The sequence below is a fragment of the Bombus huntii genome, chromosome 1 (genome assembly GCF_024542735.1).
Source record: "Bombus huntii isolate Logan2020A chromosome 1, iyBomHunt1.1, whole genome shotgun sequence".
Taxonomy (NCBI): Eukaryota; Metazoa; Arthropoda; class Insecta; order Hymenoptera; family Apidae; genus Bombus; species Bombus huntii.
In genome coordinates, this window is record NC_066238.1 from 7249127 (window position 1) to 7271619 (window position 22493).

Below are 22493 nucleotides of genomic sequence, written 5' to 3' on the forward strand. Positions count from 1 at the left end.
CGAAATCGATAAGCAGGTTTCACTTTGATGACGCGATGGTGTTTCCTGCAACATTGTTCAACACGTTCACTGCACGCGTCTATACCTTTACTATAGATGTACCTATCAAAGCGACTTCTAAACTCGAATACTTCGAAATTTGGAAAAAAACGAAAGAAATGAAAAGAAGAGCTTGAAATTCTAGGACATAGATCCTCTCAGAATTCAAAGCTTTAGATTCTAGGGCCATGTTATATAATATCACGTTATATGCAACGAAACTAAAAAAACGATAGGTTTAAAAGTTAAAATACCTGATCGAAATCAAATTCTCAAAATCTTCACTTACATCGCTGCGATTTTCAGTCCGCCTAAGCGAAACCCGACAAACTGCACCCCAAAGTTCAGTCGAAGCTCGTCTAGAAAACTTCTCCAGTTTACCAAAAGCTCCATCAAAATCCCACAAACTAACATTGAAAAAAAAAAGTTATCCAATTCAAAAAGAAGTTAAAGAAGCGATTTCTACAGAATCTTGGAAAACGTCAAAAAAACATTTCTCGCGTAACCCAAACCGCGCGTCCGTCTGATCGTGACCATCCGTAACCACTGCTCGCGATTGTGTCTAATAGCAACTGCGTGTAAAAAGTGACAAACAGAAACATCGTCCTAGGCGTCGATATCGTCGTTCCCAGACGCCAGAGACGAGTGAAACGAACCGCGAGAGCACCCACCTCGTATTACGACGCTGATCTTGATCTTGGCCGTTCACCCGGCCAAGTCCAGCTTTCATTAAAAAGACCACAGAACAAGAATATAACGGTGGCGATAGAGAAGAAGAGAGCGAGGAGAAGAGAGGAGAGGAGCAGATTGGAACAGATCGGAACGGATCGGAACGTGTAACTCTACTATGAAAAAGAGGAAACGAACAAAACGATGAGATCGAGGTGAAGGGTAAGCTAGCAGGTGGAGGGGCTGCTCTGGTCCTCCGCTTTTTGCCACGGCTTCTCTATTAGCCGGCACCTTTCACGTGCACCGGCTTTACGGCTGCGAAAGATTCCCTTTCATTCTTATCCAACTCCAATCACGTACATGTATAAAAGCAGCGAGCGTGTGCACGACCAACAGCAGATCAAAACCGCGGTTGAAACCGCCAACTGTATCGCAAGGAAGGAACCGGTAGTTGGCTCCTGTAGCCTTCGTCGAGCGTTGTCTACTTGATACTTCTTCCTCTGCTTATACTCCAGAGCTGATTATTTTACGGTTAAACAAACGAAACAGGTGCTCGAGGGCGCAACACGATGATCAAGCTCGCGGTAAGTTCACCCGTAGGGTGGATCTTCAGTATCGTTAGAATCTTGTGCCCTTTTCTCGATTTGGATAGTAACGAATAGTACTTTGTTTTTTTTTTTTTTTTTTTTTTTTAGAAGTTTCTCTACCATGGAAGAATTCTTGGTAGTAGAGAATTTTTGCTAAATTTATCATAATCTAAGCTTTTCTGAATTATCCACATGTGCATAGCAATTTTCACGGTCAATATCGTCGATTGTTAATCTTGCATTTTGATACACTCACGTTGCATCGGAGAAAATATCTTCTTAATATTATCGATAGACAAGCGAGAAAATTCTCCCGATAGTATTCAGTTCAGTTTGAGAGAATTACTGTTATATATGGTAATTGTCAATTAGAAGTTCCAACAACTTGACACATTGGAAATTACAAGATCGCTTTAGACAAATTTCACGCAATCGAGTTTCTATATGCAAATATCGTCATTTCATATAGTAACACTGCAGAAAGACGTTTGCAACAACCTGAATTCACTGAAATTTCTCTCGATTTCGAAACTCTTGAAAACTTTGCATGTTTGTAGTAGCATTCTAAGACGCTGGTACTAATTGAATTGTCTCTCTTTGCAGGCCGTCTTTGTGGTTGCCTCGTTGCTCCACTTGGCTTCAGCAGGAGGACAGCACGGTGGACAGTAAGTTTGCTTTATCCCTGTAGAAAATAGCGTACACGAATGTTGGATCGTTCTATAGTCACGCGGAAATACATGCGTCTGTAAATCACTATAAATTGGAATACGTTTAACGAACCGTGACTCGACCCACGCGTATCGACTTTCTCCACGGTTCTTTGCTTATCGACGGTCAATTTTCCTCGAGAATTATCGAACGTAAAAGAGACTGGTCGAACGAATTCATTCTTGCCCATTGAACGACTCAGGAAGCCGATGTTTCCGAGCTATTACACGCATAATCGTCCGTATCGAGGCGACATTCGAATTAGCAGTCTGCGACTGAGACTAATTGAATAGTAGCTAGTTTCTGAACAAATATTTCGATATTTACTTATTTTTGTAAAATTACGGTATAACTGATTAAAACGTATTTTACATTTGACTTTGGTAAATGATCTTAATTAAGAATAACAAAGACAAAGAATGAACGCGTCCGTGATGTTCGTCGTACTGGAACCGTTCATTTTTACCGAATCACTCGGACTAGTTCGTAGAAACTAACCATTTTCTTGATTCCATGACACGAGCAGACTCTGAAATTCTCCTTAATGGACTTTTAATAACATCGCTTTAACCATCAGTTTAAAGAATCTTCCTGGAACCATCAGGGTCAAGAAATTGGAAACCGACGTCGCTTTCCATAAAGATCCACCATTTCTACTGAAAGAATATAAATCTTAGTCATTTAAACGATACTGCCAAATAATTCTTTTGAAGCCACTATTAAAAATGGAAAACCATCATCGCTTTCGTTAAAATCTGTCATTAAAAAGAATACTAACAAACGAAACGATACAAATCTAATCATCCTAAAAACATTTTCAGCGACCATGTGGTAATTCACGTGCCCTACAAGATCAAGACGATTCATCACACGCACACCATCACGAAACACATCCACCATGGCGGTGGAGGTGGTGACAAGTACGAAGTTCTAGGCTACACCGTGGGTCATCCGATAGATTTGGGAGGTCACGGCGGCGGTGGTGGTTACGGTGGTGATATCGGAGGCGGCCACGATTTAGGCGGTGGTGGCGACTTCGGCGGTGGCCACATCGAATACAGCAGCGGTGGCGGCGGTGGAGGCGGTGGAGGTGGTGGCCACATCGAATATAGCGGTGGCGATATTGGCGGAGGATACGGTGGCGGTGGATTCGGTGGCGGCCATGGAGGAGGTCTCGGAGGTGGATACGGAGGAGGTGGTCTCAGTGGTGGAGGTCACGAAGACTGGGGCGGCCATTAACCAGTGGCTCGCGCTAATTTTGGGAGGAATACGGTAGTTTTCTTTGGAAAAGTTCGATTGGTTGTTCGAAACGCGCTTTCGACTCGAATTTTATTTTATTTGGTACTTGGTTAGGTTCTTTTATTTTAACTCATTTGCGAGAAGAAGAAAATCAATTTGTTAAGTCTTTTGAAGCTTTAGTCAGTTACCGGATACCGGTGACGTGTTTATAATTTTCTGAAACGTGGAATATGTTCGATTAGAAAAGAAGCTTCTGTTTTCGAGAAGCTTCTGTTAGAAAGTATGGAATATCGAAGAAGTCGAGTCACCGCGCTTCAAAAAACCATCAAGCATCCCCCCATCGCACGACACTTTCACCTCTTCACGTTTAAGGGAGATAGTTCTGAAGAGATAGATATTTCTTCCGAGAGATTTTATGTCTTTTATTACTGTTATTTTTGTTTCTTGACTGGTGTTCTTCGGGGAATGCTGATCGACACTTTATCGCCCTGCCCCCTTACCTCTCGTCCTAGTCTCTCATTAATCTGTTGTCACATCGTTCGTAATGTTAATGTAAATATTTGTTACTCGTTTATTTGTTTGTAATATTGTTTTATCTATTGTCTACCGCGGCACGAATGATCTATGTATAGTTACGTCGCGAGAAAGTTAATTAAATTGCGTGTGTACCTGAAACATCGCCACCTTTTTATTTCCTGTCTTACTTATTATTTATTACAACTATACAACGAGCAAAACTTACAAACAGAAATTAGAACAAACATCCAGAAACCACGTATCTACAAAATCACATTACACATACATGCGTCTGCACATTTAATACCGTTCCAACGTTCTACGTTTTACTATCGTTTTTCGTTCCTTGACTGGAATTCGTCGGTGTTTTATGGATCCTTTTCCTAGATCTTCGACGATGATCGCGTTTATCCCTAGTATTCTCGTATTCTACATCATCCACCAAATATCTCCCAGCGTCCGTTTTGGTTTCGAACTCCTCTTTAAACCCATCGTTCTCGATATCACCCTGTTCTTCGTGTTGATCGTCGTGAAACTTGTGCATCTGACCAGATCGAACGTGTCCAGTTACCGTTTCTAAACCCTTTTTGTACCCCTCTTCGTAATTATAACTAAGAGACTCGGTATTTGGGGGTGTATCATTCACGTCCTCGTGAACCGCGTAAGTATCTTCGCCATGATCCTTCAAGTCGTTATCTTCCACGTAAGACGGCGGATGATAAGAGTCTTTGTGATGGTCGTACACAGGAAAATACTTTTGTCTGTCTCGTTTGTGATTCTTCGGCCATTTCTCGTTCAATTTCTCTTCGTGATCCTCGTGATGGTTCTCGTGGTCAAGTTCCTCCTCGTGCTCGTCCTTCAAATCGTGATGACGCCCGTACTTCCACGAACTCCAACTCGCGTGGTGAGTCCTGTGATTCTTGTGAGTTTTCGGCTTCTTCGGCGTTGGCACGTGAACATGGAAGAGAACGGTCCTCGTGTGCGTGTGGTGGTTGATCAGATCTGGCACGAGAATCTTCAGGTGTACACTGCAAATAAGCGAAAGGGAATGAGCGCGACTGCTGTGAAAACGAGAGTGCAAGCCTCGTGAACAGACGCTCGTTTTCGTCAGAGAAAGCGGGGTACGCTGACGGTGCGACAGTTCGATCTCGAACATTCAACGATCTTAATAAATCTTTTGCTGCAGTTTTCATAGTTACTTACTGCTTGGAGGATACTCCGTAGATCGCGATTTGGTTTAGTAGAAGAAGGCATAGGTATTTGAAGATCTGCTGGAGAAAGAAGAAACGGCTAATAATGTTAATAAGACGTAAAAATTGCAGTCCTGTTATGTGAATTATGTAAATCTTCTTTTGTGGAATAAAGAATATTTAAAACATAGGATATTTGGAATATAGAATATAGAATATATATTTGAAAAATAGAATATAGAACAAAATGAACGACAGTATTCGACACGGTGACACGTTATTCGAAAGAAGCAATTACAGAACTATATAATTCGGCGGCAATTTTATCGAAAATTTTCAAAATTCTAACACCAAATATTTGCACAGCGTTTTATATACAACACCACTGTAATCACTAATTCTTTCATTACCATGGTTTCTATCAAAGAGGATAAGCGTCGAACGTCAGGATCAACGTTTCAACATCGTTTGACGTCGTAGAGAATGCTCCTCTTTTATATCCCACCCTCTATCGTAACGAGTACAGTGGAACCGCAAAATTGTCATCGAAATTTCACGGACCATCGAGCACTTTCGCCGTCTAGTTGAGATATGCTCCGTCTGCCAATCCGCTTCGAATGACACGCCCTGGAAAAACGTGACCGTGGAAGTTCATTGCCGCGCCGGTAATCCGTTGTTGCTTAAGAAACGCGGTCGCTGATGCCTGTGATTGCACCGCGGTCGCTTCTTTATCTTTTTCCTTATTTATTAGTTATTTATGACAGATATACATTAATGAAAGAAATAGCGAAGAAATATGTTTTTGGAAATAAACTTCTTTATTGATTCCTCATAAATTCTTTATCCTATTATGAATTCTTCAACATCTTTCCTTTGTTGACATAAAAAGTGACCTTATCTTCTTCGAATATTTAGTTTCTAATTCTTTGTATATTTTCTCTTATTGTGTACAAAGAAATTTGCGAGCTTTTAACGTGGAAATTTACAAAATTTGTTCCCGGCTTAACTTCGTATTTAAATAAACTCGTTACACATAGAATACTGTTTGAACATGACTTGTAGGCTCTATTAACTACTCGTTGGGTTGTAATTTACATCTATTTGTATTATATTATATATTATATTATCCGCTTATTTCTAATAATGTTTATCGTCTTCTTCTATATCCTCCTTCGTATCTTCGTGATAATGCGGCACGACTTTGTAGATCGTATGCGTGTGCTTTATGTTCTTTATTCGATAGGGGATATGGATGATCACCTTTTTCCTATTACACGAAAACATAGAAGAATTACTATGCGTCCTGTCGATATAACTGCACTTAATAAAATAATGTTAATTCAAATACTCACGGCTCAGCTGGTTGTTGCAGCGACACCAACAAAACCAGTAAAGCAACGGCATACTAAAACAAAAGGATACAAATTTTACAAATGAAATCCTTCGCGAATCGAAACTTAACCCGAACCATTCAGCGGTGAAATTAATTAATTTCATTTTTTACAAATTTCCCAAAGTTTACAAACGATCAGTGTTTATCTTCTTCGAAACTAAATGATTGAACTTGATAGAGTTAATCGGTGTAACTTCTGGCTCAGTTCCTTTAAAAATATGAAACTACGAAAACAAAATGATGTCTTTCCGTACCAAAAGCTTTGCTCTCATTCTGAGAAAACTCGTCACTTTATACCGCTCGCTTCGAAGACGCTTTGAGAAGCAAACACTTTCTGCTCGTGATCGTAACAAATCTAACGTTTATATACATGCAGCTGAAATTAGCGAGGCGAATCAGTCGAAGCATAAAATGTAGCGAGAAACTCCGCCCAACGTGCAGGGATCCCAGCCATCGTGTTCTAACGTCTATCTTTTCATTTCTTTGCTTTTCACTAAACAAGACATCGCTGTTTACACTTGTTATCATGCGAGCCAGCCATGTAACTGGTTGCTATTCCAAAGAATCAACAGGTCTGCGTTTGGCACGCGATACGCATCACGGTGTTTGGAATTCTTGTAATTATGTTGAACGAGCTATGATCGCTGCAATTTCTTACTAAAATTAATTTTAATTACAGACTTTATTCGTGTTGTTTTGTCAGCAAACCTGTTGCACGCACTTTGTAATTGAAACGATTAGATTAGAATTTGACTGAATTTAAGAAAGATTTTTTAATTGTATGTTAGAGGATGAGAAGATGTGAATTAGGAGAAACTTATCTGTATGACAAACTGCAGTATGACGCTATTATTATCTTCAACGAAGTGTAATTTAATTAAAAAAGTTACAGATAAAAGCAATTATAATAATTTTCTTTTTTACTAGAGAATATTACAGTGCAATAAAGTCGTTCTTTTCTAGAAACTAATAGGCAACAACTATATTACCATTTGAATCTTATTAGCGTCTCTATTCAAATATCGAATCACTGAAGAATCACACGTCACGAAACGCGGCAATAATTGCTTCCAAGAAACCAAATAACTACTCGTCTCCAAGCAAAAAAACCTCTGCGGGTGATCAGAGAGTTTCTAACCGCTCAGAAGTGATGGAAGAACTGACCGCATCTAGGAAACAGCGGAATCTACTGCACTTCCTCCGGCCGCACCCAACCGAGAATCAACTGTTCGACTCGTACTGCACGCACGTCCAGTTAACGAGCAAAGATCGTTAATAAGAATGGAAAGGAAACACGTAAGAACATACATATAATGTTATTAATTGTAATTATCTCGAGCCTGAATAACTGTTATATTTTTATAGCATTTTTATTACGTTCTCAAACGAACCGTCATTTCGTGATTCTAACGCTTCGAAATTTCTCCATTAACTGAGAGGAATTTGATTGCGTCCAAAATATTTGAAAATAGATGAACGATGTAGATAAATGGACACGGTAAACTGAAAATATACATAAAGGAAGGAAAATGTAGACATTACACGCTTGACGTGAATGGAGAAACGCGCGAGAACGGCGCGTCATCGCATTAATTATGTATACGAGCTAAACGATTAATGTACTTAATCGAATGTTTCTCGCGATAATTTTGCGTAAGCACATTAATCTTATCTCGTTTTGGACTTTGCTTTCGAACGTAACGAGTCACGACATAGACGTAGCGTCTATCACAATGTGTATCGCGTGCCGATGTAGCGATTAGGTGTCTTAGGTAATTAATGCACTACTTTCGTTTTTCTAGCTTCTCGCGAGCAAAGATTATTACGATATATCGAAGATATATTTGTATAAAATAATCGAGGATCAACGTACGAAGAAAGTGATTTTAAGTAATCTATAATAGCGATTCATCGTTCCAGCATGACCATGAATTAGGCAAAAACAGTCTCGCTTTCGAACAGGTCACGCATAAATTATTTGAATTGAATGCAACCGTGGCTACACCGTGAAAGAATACGCTATTAAGACTGTTGGAAAAGCTTTTCAACGCGTTCAATTAATTTACATGTGCAGCTCGCCAATTAAAAGTGAAAATTGTTCGTAAGATGGAAAGTGAAAGAAACAAAACAGAATATTTACTTTTATGTTGCGTGTAATTGTTCGTGAAATAATCAACGCAACGATGGAAATTAAGATAAGAACTACGGGATAAGGGATAACGCGTGAACCACGTGTGAATTATTACAATTTTTGTACGATTTTATAGCCTCGAAAATCTCTTAGAACGATCGTTTCTTTTGGTTTGAGGATGGTTTGAATTTTCCTACGTTTTCCTATTTATAAGTTCTACTCGCTAAACGGATGTACTGTTTAAAATAATCAGAGCACGTTAATTTATCACGTTCAATATTTCAGGAATTTCACGTTCCAAATAAATCGGAGCAAGCAACAAAAATCTTATAATTCAACCTTAATATCTATCCTGTGCTGTATATTTATGAAAAAAAGACGATTTGCCAATTATCTAAAACAGTGCAGCAGTTTCTTAAGACTAACGAGTTTCAATAAATACAAAACGATATGAAAAATTAGTTATTCGATAACATTTTAATCAAACAAAAATATATTCGTTCGAGTTACACTTGAGTATCATAAATTAGCCTAGTATACTTGACCAAAGGAAGCATAACAAATGTACATATGTAAATTGAAAATAATAAAATATCTGCTTTTTCTTCCTTCCTCGACAACGCAATCACAGTTGAGATAATATAGTATAAAATAGACAAATTGAAAAAAAAAAGCGGTAAAGATCAATTAGAAACGATCACGATATGCTTAAACTCAGATTTTCCACATCTTCGTCGAATTTCTCCAGAACGGTTAAATCCTGAGCAACTGCAACGACTTCAAATTGTCCATCGATCCGTTTCTCGACACGGATTTCACGCTGTTCGCTGAATTATTTATCTTCTACCCGTTTTCATGTTGTTCATCGGAACCAGACTTCGCATTCTTATTTTATTATTCTTATATCTCTTTATTCTTGCGAGCAACACTTCGGCTTCGTCGACTTCTTCGCGGTCTTGGCCGTGGCCGTGTATTTAAATAATTCATCCTATCGTCGTTTAAGTTCCGAATCGTCTCTAAAAACGCGTCACCGTTACCGACGCTTCTCTTTTGCAATCCTCCGTGATTTGCTTTACTCGTCGATGATTCAATCGCTTCGCTCGGTCGTACGTTTATTCCCTTGCGAACCTTCCAATGAGGATCGACGGATCTGGGTACTTTTGAGTGAACAGGACTCAGCTCCATTGGCTTGAAACCTTCATCGTTGCTATTCTTAATGGCGGGCTCCACGCTTCCGTCCAGATTAAGATACCTCATGTTTTTACTTGCAAACTCGATGCTATATTTCGGACCATCTTCGGTAGACCCTTTAGAATTATTCTTCGATTGACGTTCTTGATTGATCGAAGTTGGAATTCGCGGACTCGTGAAGGTTTCGACATTTGGAAACCTGTCGTACGAAGTGGTTGGATTACTATAAGTTGCGTGCTCCGAGACTGAAACGTTTATCGGAGTCTGCAATTGCTGGAAATCGATGGTCAGCAGTTTCGAATGTTCGTTATTAGATTCGTTTAGCGATGGATAGTATGGGTACACGTGATCGACCGAACCTTGGAAACCAGTTGCTCGTTGACTACCTTGCGTCTTATTTGCTTGATCAGGTAGCTTGAAAGGAGAAACAGAATTCACATGATTGTTCCTCGACGGTGAAACCAAAGATGGGTGTCTTTTATGATGTCCGAGTTTCTGGACACCGTGTACGTTCCCATGTTTGAAATTCAGTTTATACGTCCTAAAGTTGCGATTCCCTGTAGTGTAACCATTCGTGCGTCCAATGTTTTGAACGTGAGCGTTCGATGGTTTTGAAACTTGAACAACGTTGTCGCTAGAAGACAACAGACTATCCGAAGAGATCGAATGAACGTCACTATGATGATGCTCATACGAGCCGATCAATCCTTCCTTAGACAGGGGAAGTGATTCGTGGCTGATTATCGAGACCTCAGGGTGTTCTATTATTTCAGTGGGTGGAAGAATATTTTTATCAAACGTCGACTCGATTTCTGTAGCCGGTAAATGGGTTATCAATCGTATCATCAGATGATTGGAATTTAATGGTTCCAGAAGTCGTATATACACCTTATCACCTATTCCTGGGAAATTGAACGGTCCAACGAGGGGACCCAATGGTTTTGGAGGATCGACTATCTTTTTAACTATATCCACGATCGAATCCAATATGTTTCTATTCTTCGTCACCCTGTATACGGGCTCGATGCGAACTGCTCCTTCGTCGAAAGCTTCCGCAGGTCCTTGCACAGTTTCTATTTGCTGGTTTTCGATATAGTTCTCCTTGACGTCGTACGATCGTCCCGTATGAACGCCGGATTTTGCGCCAGAATGTTGAAGCTGCCTTCTACGTCGATTTGCTTTGTATCGATTTACACCACGTGATCGCGATGGCTTCGAACGATCTGTGCGAACTGTCAGGGTCTTCTTCTTTGCACCTAGGGGAATATTTGTATGCAACGTTTGTTGGTTGCGGGTCATTTCTGGTCTTGGAGCTTCTGGTCGAGAGGTAGTGAATATTTCGTTGGTGTTGGTGCCATTTTGGTATTTGGACTGCGGCAAATGATCCTTTGGTTGCGATCGCCTAAATTTCAAATAAAATTTTCTACGTTATTATCTTTTTAATTTGTTTTGATACCTACCTACAGGGTGGTTGGTAACTGGTGGTACAAGGGGGTGATTCTACGCGAAAAAGAAAGTCAAAAATATAGAATAAAAATTTTTCGTTCGAGGCTTTGTTTTCGAGAAAATCGACTTTGAATTTTCGCTCGGTACGCGTGCACTTTGTCGCGTCTCGTTATAACGGATCTCACTGTAGATCGTTGTCTCGATGGAAAAATTAAAAAAAAAAAGAAAAAATTAAAAAATTTTTTTATTCTATATTTTAGACTTCTTTTTTCGCGTAGAATCACCCCCTTTCCGCTTGTACCACCAGTTACCAACCACCCTGTATATGATACAGTTCGTAGAGAAAACGTACCTTTTGGAACGCACGGCTTCTGCATCGAGGAACATCGATATCAATACGACGCAGATCTGCAATCATGGAAATAAAATAAAAAACCCGTCAACTTTATACTTCTAGTCATTAATCATTTCTTTTCTTCATATTTTCTTCATAAGACGATATTGATAAAACGAGTTTGCATTTTTAAGTAGTACACTCTATCATATCACAACCACATCACGAATATCGTTAGACGAATTCAAAGTAAATCTCAATGATATTACAGATCATTTTTGTCCAAGTTAAAAAAACATTCTTTCACTTTCTATTATCTTCCACTAATTTTTCATTGATCATATTTTTATTGATTCCTTTTGAAAAAATCGAAATAATCGCAGCACCGTCATCTTCATGTTGTACATAGCGCGCATCGATCCACTCACCGTAATCACACGTGCGATCTTCATGTCGTTGATGGTATACCACGTCCCACTAGATCACTTCACCGATCCTAGTATGGGGACGTCTGTCCATCGGCAACGTCTTTTAAAGCCTCCCCGGACCCGCTTGTACGCCAGCGCTAAACTGGATCTGACAACATTGTTTTGCGTATGTGCGTGGTATTAAAGCCAGTGATTTTCTCTTGAATGAAAGAAAAACAACGAGAAAAAAATACAAGTGTACAACAAATCCTACCTGTTTCGTGCCGACTCACCAGGAATTGGTGCGCATCACACGCTACCACTTTGCAACCATAAGACACGCGCGATGATAATTAATAAATTTTTCGAACCACGAAGCGTTTACGAAATTTAGATTTGGTTACTTTTAAATTTGTGTGTCTTATTAAATAGGGAAAGATCTCCGTTTCCGTGAAAAATAAAGTGGCAAAATGAGGATTTGCTTATGAAAAAAAGAAAAATGCAAATTACAAGAAAGATCTCTGCCTCATAAAGAACAAGGTCGTCAGGAATGCTAAGGATAAAAAATTGTTTTGAAATCGCCTTGTAATTTCTGTGAGAAAAATATCGAACGTACTATTTTACAATTACAACGAAAAAATAAATTGACGAAAGAATCCCTGTTTCACAAAAGGTAAGATAGTACGGAATCGCGAACAGTAGTTTCGCTAAAGTGAACAGACGCACTATAGTTAACGACGATAATAAATTGCTTTTCTTTTTCATTTATATATATATAAAGCGACGGTGTGCTCATAAATTATAAATTATTTCATTGCATTCTCTCAAATTCCACCACTGAACAGAGTATTTCAATGAAAGTGAATTTCCCTGTGTAAGATATTTTCAATTGGACGAACGAACGTAAGCGCGTATTTCTATTTAAGTAACGTATTATTCGTTTGTTATTTAGAAATGGTAATGATAAAAAGCCAAACTTTCAAGTACTCGCTCGCGCATCCCGAGATACCTGTTTCAAACGACGATTGATAGAAATGAAAGCGGCAGCATACCTGTCCTAAGAAAATAGTAAACAAATACCCGTATCGCAATACCATAACCATAACGAATGGTGAATCGAACAGAGAAGGATAAAAACAAATAGTTAATTACTTGTTAAGAAGGTTTATTAGAGGTACGCCGACGTGTAGATGATTGCTCGACAGTTAGTAAAAACTGGTATAATAAGGAATTGTTGAAAATGAATGTGGATCGCGTCCGAGAATTTCTTGTTTTTAATAAAACAAAAAAAAAAAAAGGTCCTCTGGAAAATGTCCCGCAGAACGTCTCGATGACAGGGAAAACTGGAAAATTGCGAAGTACATAATTGAATTTAATGCGATGTACAGAGGTTTTGTTTTTTTATTTCCAATTAAATCGTGCGTTCTACATTTCAGTAAATTGTCGTAGATCACGGAATTTGATACATATTGTCGTTTCTCTACATGATATAATTGAAGAGTAATTTATTTTCAATTATCGAAAGTATAGCTGTAATTCCAAGAATTTGACTTCGAAGTTGGTGATGTTTCTTACGCACACGGATAGTTTATCGTTAAACTTTTCCCAATTAGTCGTAAAAGTACACATAGCCATACTCCGAAACAACTTACGCTTTTTTCACTGTTTCGACAATGTAGTAATATATACCTGAAGAAAAAAGAAAAAAAGGAAGGAGAGATCTAATCGAGAAACATGGTCGCTGCAGTTGAATAAATAGCATCTCTCTAATGCATAATACAACTAGATGATAATAGAGAGATAATAGAGTCATATCACGGAACGCTGTGTGTGGCATTATATTCAATTACAAATCTCGATAGATTAATTTAATTGTAATTGAAACGGCGCTTTCCATCGAAACGAAAACCGTACGCAGCGCTGTTCGGTGCGCTGACTAGGGCGGGATTCTTGTACTGATGAAACGAGCCATGTAAATGCGGAGGCCTTACGGCGTTCTGTTCTTCCTCCTGCGACCCTTTCAAGTAGAATGCCTCGAATTGTCCTTCCGGTAACAGAATATCCTTCAGCGATTTGTCGTTCGGATCGTAAGCCATCCCATTTAACGCCAAAGAAATTAGAAGAGAAAAACACTGGAATCATAAATAGACGAGACTTTGTAGTATATGTAAGTAACAATTACATAAAATTCGATAACTCAACAAACACTTATTCATATAATTTTACCTCGTTAAAATAAATGATTGGAAATAATAAGATAAATTGTTAAAATGTCTTGATATAGTGGAAGTAAAGGTACGTACCGTAAACAAGGTAAGAAGGTTTGCCGCCATACTTCGATCTGTATTCTACGTCGATCAAAGCGCTGAAATGACGAAGAATGTTCTAAGTATAAAGTGAAAACTATGTCGCTATAAAAGATACGAAAGCTCTAAATCATATAATTAAAGTTATTTGAAATAATTGTTAATGACAATGGCCGCGATACGAAGCAACCAACTGAGTCATATTTTAATGTCCTAGAAAACTTTGTAATTGCAAAGATTTCACAAATTTATTTATTTATTTATTTGGTACTTGAATCAACGGGAGACATTCCTTCGAGACAATATATTCTGTTCTATTCTTGATCGATCGAAAGATTTACATAGATCAAAGTATACAATTAATTTGTTCCAGGTGGATAACACAGATACTACATCGATGAGAAGATTACACGACTTCTATCGAATTAACATACGTAACCGTATACTTTATATCTAAACGCTATTGTTTTCTGATTGTTCGCGATGGTACGTGTTTTCTACTTATCTTTCCTTCGATCAGTGTACGTAATCGATAAAAAACTGACCAATTGTGATCTGCGCGCTCATTCGTCGTTTATTTCACGAACACGCAACAGGTTTGTGTTCTTTCTCATTACATTTGTCCGTTTTCTTTTATTATACACACGATTAAAAAGAGTTTATAGTGCATCCTTAATAACTAAAAGTAAAGATGTATTTAACTTACTTATTGAACTCTTCTATTTCGACGTTTACAAAATCGCGATACAGGAAATTATCAAAGGGATAAAAATATTCATAATTAATTTAATTAGAGCTTAATTAACTTTAACGCGTCATTAATTCAACTAAACTAAGCGTAAGTAATTGCAAAATCTACTTTCACTTTTCTGTGAGTCAGTAACGATTGAAACCGCTCGCGTGGAAAGAAAAGGATGAAACAGCAACGTAAATTCAATATAGAATTTAAGTCGAGATATTAAGTCTACTGTAAGAAGTTCTCTATCATAAAAAGATTGCTAAACTACGAGTTTTCATAGTTGAAACTTACCGAACGTGGTCGTAGCAAAAGTGAAAGCCGCTCTGCACACAACAGTTTAGAGAGACGTTTCCTCTACCTGCACACATTTAACGACCTTGCCACTGCCAAGCGTCCCCACCCTGAAGACCAAGAGCAACCTCGAGGCCTGCAGAAACGGAAGCCGACAGAATTGGAAAACGTGCAATCCTGGACTTCGCCACTGGCGTTGAACATAGGTTTTGTAAATAAAAAAAAGTTTGTGCTGAAAAAAAATAATAGATAACGAACAAGAAGCTGCATAATTTATGTAAAGACAAATAAGAACAGTATTGGTAGACGTAAGAAATTGTATTTGTACAAACTGTACAAAAAAATCAGGTATCGTCGTAGAAATACAGTATAGAAGAATAAGAAAATGTAATTAAACTATAATATGCTTATAATCGAAAGAAATAAGATTTATCTTATAGAACCTTTTCTTTTTTGTTACATATCATATCACATAAATTATTCGCAAATGTAAGTAGTACGTTATTATCACAATGTGCAATATATATTCCTTAAAACAGTGCGAAACGTCGATCCATTAACTCTTCGAATCACTTAAAACTCATGATATGATAAACTTAATGTCATGTTCCGCATATTATTTATCACATATAATACACAATCGCACATAGTTTTATATATATTAACTTTCACAGTATAAATTATGCTGGTACGATAAACAAGTCCCAGTATTACACGTAGATATTGATGGATAAAAAGTAACTTAGCGCTGTCGCTATTACGATCAATAATAAAATGTTTTAATACAAGAAGCTTTACAAGAAGCATATCTTATCATATGCTTACATGTTTACAAATTTTAATTATAATATATATGTTGGATGTTCGTTTTGTTTAAGTATCTCTCATAAATCGTCGCAATAAAATAAGAATGTTAAATAACAGTACAAGATTATAAATATTCTCCTTGCTGATACATGAATTCATGATGCATCACAATTATTTTACATTTACAAATATTAAATATCCCTGGGATGCATGTTACACGGAATATAAATAAGAATCTTGCTTTGTCTTTCCTTTTGGAGGAGAAGTAAAGGGTGAGAACCAAGCAATCGAAAATCTTCCAAAGACAGCTTGAATGGATTTCCATCTACTATTACGAACCCACCTGGCTTCTTCTTTTTTAAGTTGCTCAATACCCTATAAAAATGATATAAATAAGTAATCAATTTGAAATTACAATTAATTTTTTATTTAATTATCGTGTACATACAGTTTCATCGTTCCAAATTGCTTGTAATTGTGTCCCTAACATTACAGCCGTGAAAATGGCAAATAAGAGGGCTTCGAATGCCAAGCAAAGTAATAGTACCACTGTTGCAGGTGGATTAAATGTAGAACATTCTTTCCATTCTTGTCTTATGCATGTAGTAAATTGTTGTATACATAGCAATAAAGAATGCAATGACATTGCTGCTATATAGAACTAAAATAAATTACATAATATAGATGATGCTTCATGTCATCACTTATATAGCATATTTGTATAGCAAGACTTACAGTAAAAAGTACAAAATATTTTTGATTATTTTCCCCAACACAATTATTAACCCATGGACAATGATGATCCATTTTTCTAATACATCTATAAATAAAATATTTAAAATATCTGTAATTTTTCTATGTATTCATAACTAAGATATTACAAATGTTATAAATTTACCTTTGGCACACAGAACAATGATGTGCTCTATCAGGCTTAATACAACAACATTTAGGACACTTAAATATGACTTGTCCATCCCTAAATCCCATTTGTTCAATCATTTCCTTGGTAGCATTTCCTTTCAGAACAGCACCCTATAAATATGTTTAAGCCATATTACTAGTATGTTTCAAATATGCTAGCTCCATGTTTTCATGTCTTACTGGATCTGTGAACATTGTCCTTAAATGAGATGCAAAAGCCAAGAAAGTTAATGACTGAAATATTGCAGTGTTTAAACTAGAGTATAAAGTATTTATTGTGGGAATAAGGATAACTGCCATTACTACAAACTCTGCATAAATTATTAACAACCAGGTTAAGATAGCACATATAATCCCACATATATCCTATAACATAAAATCAATTAAAGGATACTTAGTATCCATAAAGAATATTTCAATTATTTAATTACATATTATTTAATACCATAAAATATTTGTATATACATACTTTTATACACCACAATCTTCCACCATAACATTTATTGTGAACATCCTTTTCTCTTTGAAAAGACATATAGTCATAATCCATGATTTATTGCTATTTACTAAATTTTTCACTGTTAATCACACGAAGAGATTTCAACCATGGTTCTTTGCTTGAAATAAAAATTAACCCAAATATTAGTAAAATTTTATATGGCGTATTATATTTTGTTTGTGATTTGTGAGAAATCAAATCCACTACAACAAATTTATACTATGAAATAACATGGAAATAACCTAGAATCTAACCTCATAACTAGTATTAGCAGATTTCTCTTCACAGATTCACCAGAATCGGATAATTTGCATCAACTTTTATTTCAATTTTTGTTCATTATGATACATTTAACGTGTTTACGATGAATATCAAGTGACAAAATTGATTTCTCCTCAGCTTTTATTTAATTAGTCTAAGTAGTAGATTCGTTACTAAATAATTATGTTATTAATATAAAAGTTCTCTCAAGTATCCAACTGTCGTATGTTTACACCGATTTAAACGCAGTGCAAAGTAAATGAACTGAAAACGGAACTTGAACATGTTATCACATGTAGATTATGATAACTTGATTTCTAAACGTCACCGATTATTCGCCATTGAACAGCATTACGAACGCACCACGCACCTGCATTTGAACGAACAAATGTTTTTAAGAGAAATAATCGAAACCTAAATCCATTGTCTTATCCAATTACAACAACGAATTTAAAAAGAAATAAAAAATGAATGTAAATAATACTAGATATTACCGGTTCGAATGTTGTCTACCGCATTCTTACACGCGACTGTAAGTTTGACAGTACATGGTAAGGGTGGGGGTTACAGTGCGCAGCCATATTGGCTACTTGTGACTTTTGGGAGGAAGCGAGCAAAAAATAATACAACTTTTCTCGTTTCTACGTGAAAAAATGTTGCCTTCGAGGATTTTTCATTGATTTCACACGTTGGTCTTGTTAACGCGAACACGATTACGATAGAACGTGCGATAATTTATACAAGCTCAAACTTTTTTACGAAAAATGGTATGTTACTTTTTGATTAGTAAATTCTTCGTCTTAGAACAGTTAAATCATTCGTTACGAAATTATAAGATATTCCCGATGTATCTACTTTATCTTTTTTTGTAGAGTTTCTTTGGGTTTGGTCAATCGGCTGATATAGAGATTACTTTGGATGGTGCAGAAACCAGGAAGACTGCAGACATTAAATCTGAAGATGGTAAAAAAGAGCGCCACTTGTTATACTATGACGGTGAAACCGTTTCTGGAAAGGTAAAAATCTTTTTTTAAACGAATAAATATAAATAAACTAAATGAAATATTTGTACAGAATGTAATCCATAACCTACGGTGTTTATTCGTAAACTCTAGACCAATAGCCGTATAAGATAAAATAAGAAATACTCAACATTGCGCTATTCTATATTAATTATTTATATTAATATTTAATAATTTATTTATTTTCGCACACTAATATTGTTATATATGCATATATTCCAAAAAATTACAGTATTTAACGTATATGGGTATATATATAAGAGAAAGACTGATATGTTTTAATATCTTTAAGTAAATATAATTATCTTATTTAATTTGATAAATTCAAACCATAGAACTATAATAGAATATATTTAAAAATAATCTCCTTTTTGTGAAACATGATTTTTAGTAGATAATGTCATAATGTAGTTTAAATCCTTCTTGAGAAGCAAATAAGGTTATATTAATTAATACACTATTATTTGCAGATTAATATTAGTCTCAGGAAAGCTGGTAAATTGGAGCATCAAGGTGTAAAAGTAGAATTTATTGGACAAATTGAATTATATTATGATAGAGGAAATCATCATGAGTTTACAAGTCTAGTTAAGGAATTAGCTAGGCCGGGAGAACTGACTCATAACACAGTATATACTTTTGAATTTGCAAATGTAGAAAAACCATTTGAAAGTTACACAGGATCTAATGTACGACTAAGATATTTTCTCAAAGTTACAATTGTTCGAAGACTTAGTGATATTGTTAAAGAACTTGAATTAGTCGTCCACACTCTTAGTTCCTATCCAGATATGAACAATCCTATTAAAATGGAAGTTGGAATTGAAGACTGTTTGCATATTGAATTTGAGTATAATAAAAGCAAGTAAGTTGCTTTGATGTAAAGTTTAATTATGTAACTCTTAATGCCTAATATTGAGTTTAAAGATTAACTTACATTTATATCTTTTCAGATATCATTTAAAAGATGTTATTGTTGGGAAAATATATTTTCTTTTGGTTAGAATAAAAATTAAACACATGGAAATTGCTATAATAAAACGGGAAACTACCGGTTCTGGTACAGTATAATTTTTAGATCTTTTTTCTCATAAAAATATTCATAATAATCTTTCTTATAATTTGAACACTATTATAAATAGAATATATATTTGCAGGTCCACATACATTTACGGAAAATGAAACTATAGCGAAATATGAAATAATGGATGGAGCACCAGTCCGAGGCGAGTCTATTCCAATAAGAGTCTTTCTAGCAGGCTATGATTTGACACCTACAATGCGTGACATCAATAAAAAATTCAGTGTTAGATATTACCTTAATTTAGTTCTCATGGATGAGGAAGATCGTAGATATTTCAAACAACAAGTAAGTTGAATAATAAGCCTCTGATTTACTAACTTTTTATTGAGGTACTTTTTACAATTACATTTTTTTAGGAAATAACGTTGTGGAGAAAGGGAGAAAAAAGTAGGAAATCTCAAACCGCTTCACCACATATGCCATCGCATTTAGTATCAGCAGAGACAGGATTCCCACAAGGAGCTGCTCAGAATGGTCCACCATCCGTAACTCCATCAGTCCAATCAGGACAATTGCCATCCACTAACATTACCAATGTAGAGGATGCACAGGCACCAATAGAAAGCATGACACGCGAAGAAGGAGATGGTGAAGGTGCAAAAGAAGTTAATTCTGAAAGTAACTGAATTTTTGCATGCGAAACAGTTACTGAAGTCAATGGAAGTTTTACTAATTCAGAGAATGGGTAATAACTTCGCACAGAACTAGTAGTTTTAAACGAAACTCCTCTTCTACTGTAAAGAGAGATTGAATTTTAGCAACTACAAAAAATCGAAACATCTGCAAGTAAAGTTGTAAATATTTTGGATACCTATAAATAATGCGGATGATTAAATTGAATAAGTAGCCAATTATCGATCAAAATTTCAAATTATCAAGAGCTATAGATAACATACAGTGGTGTCTAATGGGACAGACTTGAAATAATTAAACAGAAAAAAATAATATAAAACAGAATAATACAACCATATAAAATGGATATTTATAAATGGACAGTTTAATAACTGAATATTTATCTGCGGTATATTCTTGAACAGCATCTGAATGTTACAGTGTTCAGAATATTTTATACAACCGTATTATGTGTTATATTCTCAAAGATCTTTATCAAAATCTTTTGTGTTATATTATCAAACCTCTCAAATGGTCAATTTCTGTCAGATGAGAGTTTTCTAAATCTGAAATGGATATACATATACTCACAATGGCTGCCCTATTTTAATCCATTCAACTAGTCTGCAACTAATATGGTAAAGGCACTGGGAGAAACGCTTTTATATATGATACACTATTATCGACATAATTTTTGAGAGAATGTGATTTTTTCAGCAGAAGATTTTTATTAATATTTGCAATAAATATCATTAATAAAATATGTTAAGATACAGGCACGGTATATAACGTAATATCGATAGTTCTGTCCCAATTATAGCATAATTGTATATACAAATCATTGAATTGTATATGCTAATTAATTTTTTAATAGAATTTTTATGCAGTTTCAAGAATCTTAATATAAATCATTGTAAGAAATACATGCCTTAGTATGCTTGTTCAATTTTTAGTATGCCTTTATTAATATAAGAGTGGACTACGATAGATTAAAAAATGGGATGGCCCCACATGTATTTATATATATATAAAAACATATTACAATATGTGTGTGGATATATACATGCATATATATGATTTTTAATGATAGTAGTCTTAGTATAAACTGAGTTATATATACACACACAAAAGTATCCACCTCTATTGTAATAATACTGAAACGTGTTCTATCAAGGCAGTATCATGATTGCTACCACGATGGAGGTAATATACCGGTATGAGAAAAATACCAATCGTTTTGTACAATTCTATGTTAACATCGGTTGACTAAAGAATCTTGTTAAAAAAGAAAAACTGCATAATAGTCAACCGCGTGTATTTCGAGAATTTTGTTTCATGTAAATTAAAAGTTTCATATTTCACGCCTTTGTTATTTGTTGACAAGAAAGATATATGTGTAAAAGAGAGAAAACAGAACTATTTGTGAATTATTTGACATGTCAAATATTGTATATACATATACATATTGTCATACGATATAAACTAGCTGCATATTTTAATGCCCACATAAATATATTATACATCGCATACAGTGTGCCATTGTGTGCACGTGTATCGGAAAACATTACTTCGTCTATGCATAAGTACTACACCCTTCCTATCGTTTTATATAAATCAGATATCATTAGATTTTTATTCTCGCTATCTATAACTTGTTTTTTATCTGAACGAAATAGGCATATCAAGTACAGATTTCACCATGACAAGTAAACTATGGATTTAAGTGCAATTAATTTTATGACGAATTTATGAAGGATGAAATCAACAAATGCTAATGCAATAGAATTTTATAACGACAATTAAAACGTCGATTAAAATGTCCCTAGTTTTTCAAATCATTTCCCGTCTTTTTTTGGAATTATCTCGGTTATAAGCAAAATATTTAGAATTGACATTACGATTAAGTGCCTTCGTAAAGCACGATTAGTATTTCGAAAATTAAGGGTAAATATTTTATACATAAGAAGTTCTACTATTTAATTAATTAATAGAGCTCATTACTTTTTCTCTTCAAAAGCGTCTGTATTTTATGAAGTTACTATCTTTAACTATTGTTTGTAACTTTAATAATTTAATTATTAGAATCTTTAGTCCAAAA

General features: G+C 35.7%; 6 protein-coding genes and 1 long non-coding RNA gene across 8 annotated transcripts; 3 read left to right on the top strand and 4 right to left on the bottom strand.

The window, feature by feature from the left end:
- The first annotated feature begins 1277 nt into the window (after nucleotides 1-1277).
- LOC126871230 (ctenidin-3-like) lies at nucleotides 1278-3809 on the top strand. Its single transcript, XM_050629828.1, has 3 exons — nucleotides 1278-1292; nucleotides 1899-1960; nucleotides 2825-3809. The coding sequence occupies exons 1-3, from the start codon at nucleotides 1278-1280 to the stop codon at nucleotides 3240-3242; spliced, it is 495 nt and encodes a 164-aa protein (XP_050485785.1). The 3' UTR covers nucleotides 3243-3809.
- A 99-nt stretch (nucleotides 3810-3908) lies between these two features.
- On the bottom strand, nucleotides 3909-5043 carry LOC126871225 (uncharacterized). Its single transcript, XM_050629816.1, has one exon. It carries the CDS (start codon nucleotides 4912-4914, stop codon nucleotides 4078-4080), a length of 837 nt encoding a protein of 278 aa, XP_050485773.1. The 5' UTR covers nucleotides 4915-5043; the 3' UTR covers nucleotides 3909-4077.
- A 1256-nt stretch (nucleotides 5044-6299) lies between these two features.
- On the bottom strand, nucleotides 6300-11956 carry LOC126868486 (uncharacterized). 2 transcript variants are annotated; one of them, XM_050623996.1, is made up of 5 exons: nucleotides 11872-11956; nucleotides 11462-11517; nucleotides 7331-11065; nucleotides 6596-6834; nucleotides 6300-6353 (listed from the first exon to the last, which is right to left on the bottom strand). In XM_050623996.1, the coding sequence occupies exons 1-3, from the start codon at nucleotides 11893-11895 to the stop codon at nucleotides 9373-9375; spliced, it is 1773 nt and encodes a 590-aa protein (XP_050479953.1). In that variant the 5' UTR covers nucleotides 11896-11956; the 3' UTR covers nucleotides 6300-6353; nucleotides 6596-6834; nucleotides 7331-9372. The 2 variants fall into 2 exon arrangements, with proteins under 2 accessions (XP_050479953.1, XP_050479945.1); XM_050623988.1 differs by having other exon boundaries at nucleotides 6596-6998.
- On the top strand, nucleotides 7506-15628 carry LOC126868545 (uncharacterized). The gene is made up of 2 exons (XR_007690634.1): nucleotides 7506-7637; nucleotides 14530-15628. It is a non-coding gene; the product is annotated as an uncharacterized LOC126868545 (long non-coding RNA).
- On the bottom strand, nucleotides 13282-15292 carry LOC126868521 (uncharacterized). Its single transcript, XM_050624059.1, has 3 exons — nucleotides 15187-15292; nucleotides 14154-14215; nucleotides 13282-13982 (listed from the first exon to the last, which is right to left on the bottom strand). Exons 2-3 carry the CDS (start codon nucleotides 14181-14183, stop codon nucleotides 13719-13721), a joined length of 294 nt encoding a protein of 97 aa, XP_050480016.1. The 5' UTR covers nucleotides 14184-14215; nucleotides 15187-15292; the 3' UTR covers nucleotides 13282-13718.
- A 315-nt stretch (nucleotides 15629-15943) lies between the features above and the next one.
- Nucleotides 15944-17819, bottom strand: LOC126868519 (palmitoyltransferase ZDHHC3). The gene is made up of 7 exons (XM_050624042.1): nucleotides 17671-17819; nucleotides 17387-17534; nucleotides 17098-17283; nucleotides 16892-17028; nucleotides 16729-16813; nucleotides 16442-16654; nucleotides 15944-16368 (listed from the first exon to the last, which is right to left on the bottom strand). The coding sequence occupies exons 2-7, from the start codon at nucleotides 17465-17467 to the stop codon at nucleotides 16207-16209; spliced, it is 864 nt and encodes a 287-aa protein (XP_050479999.1). The 5' UTR covers nucleotides 17468-17534; nucleotides 17671-17819; the 3' UTR covers nucleotides 15944-16206.
- Nucleotides 17820-18295: 476 nt separating this feature from the next.
- On the top strand, nucleotides 18296-22216 carry LOC126868513 (vacuolar protein sorting-associated protein 26B-like). Its single transcript, XM_050624029.1, has 6 exons — nucleotides 18296-18444; nucleotides 18550-18693; nucleotides 19170-19564; nucleotides 19653-19759; nucleotides 19857-20068; nucleotides 20140-22216. The coding sequence occupies exons 1-6, from the start codon at nucleotides 18442-18444 to the stop codon at nucleotides 20407-20409; spliced, it is 1131 nt and encodes a 376-aa protein (XP_050479986.1). The 5' UTR covers nucleotides 18296-18441; the 3' UTR covers nucleotides 20410-22216.
- Nucleotides 22217-22493: the final 277 nt, after the last annotated feature.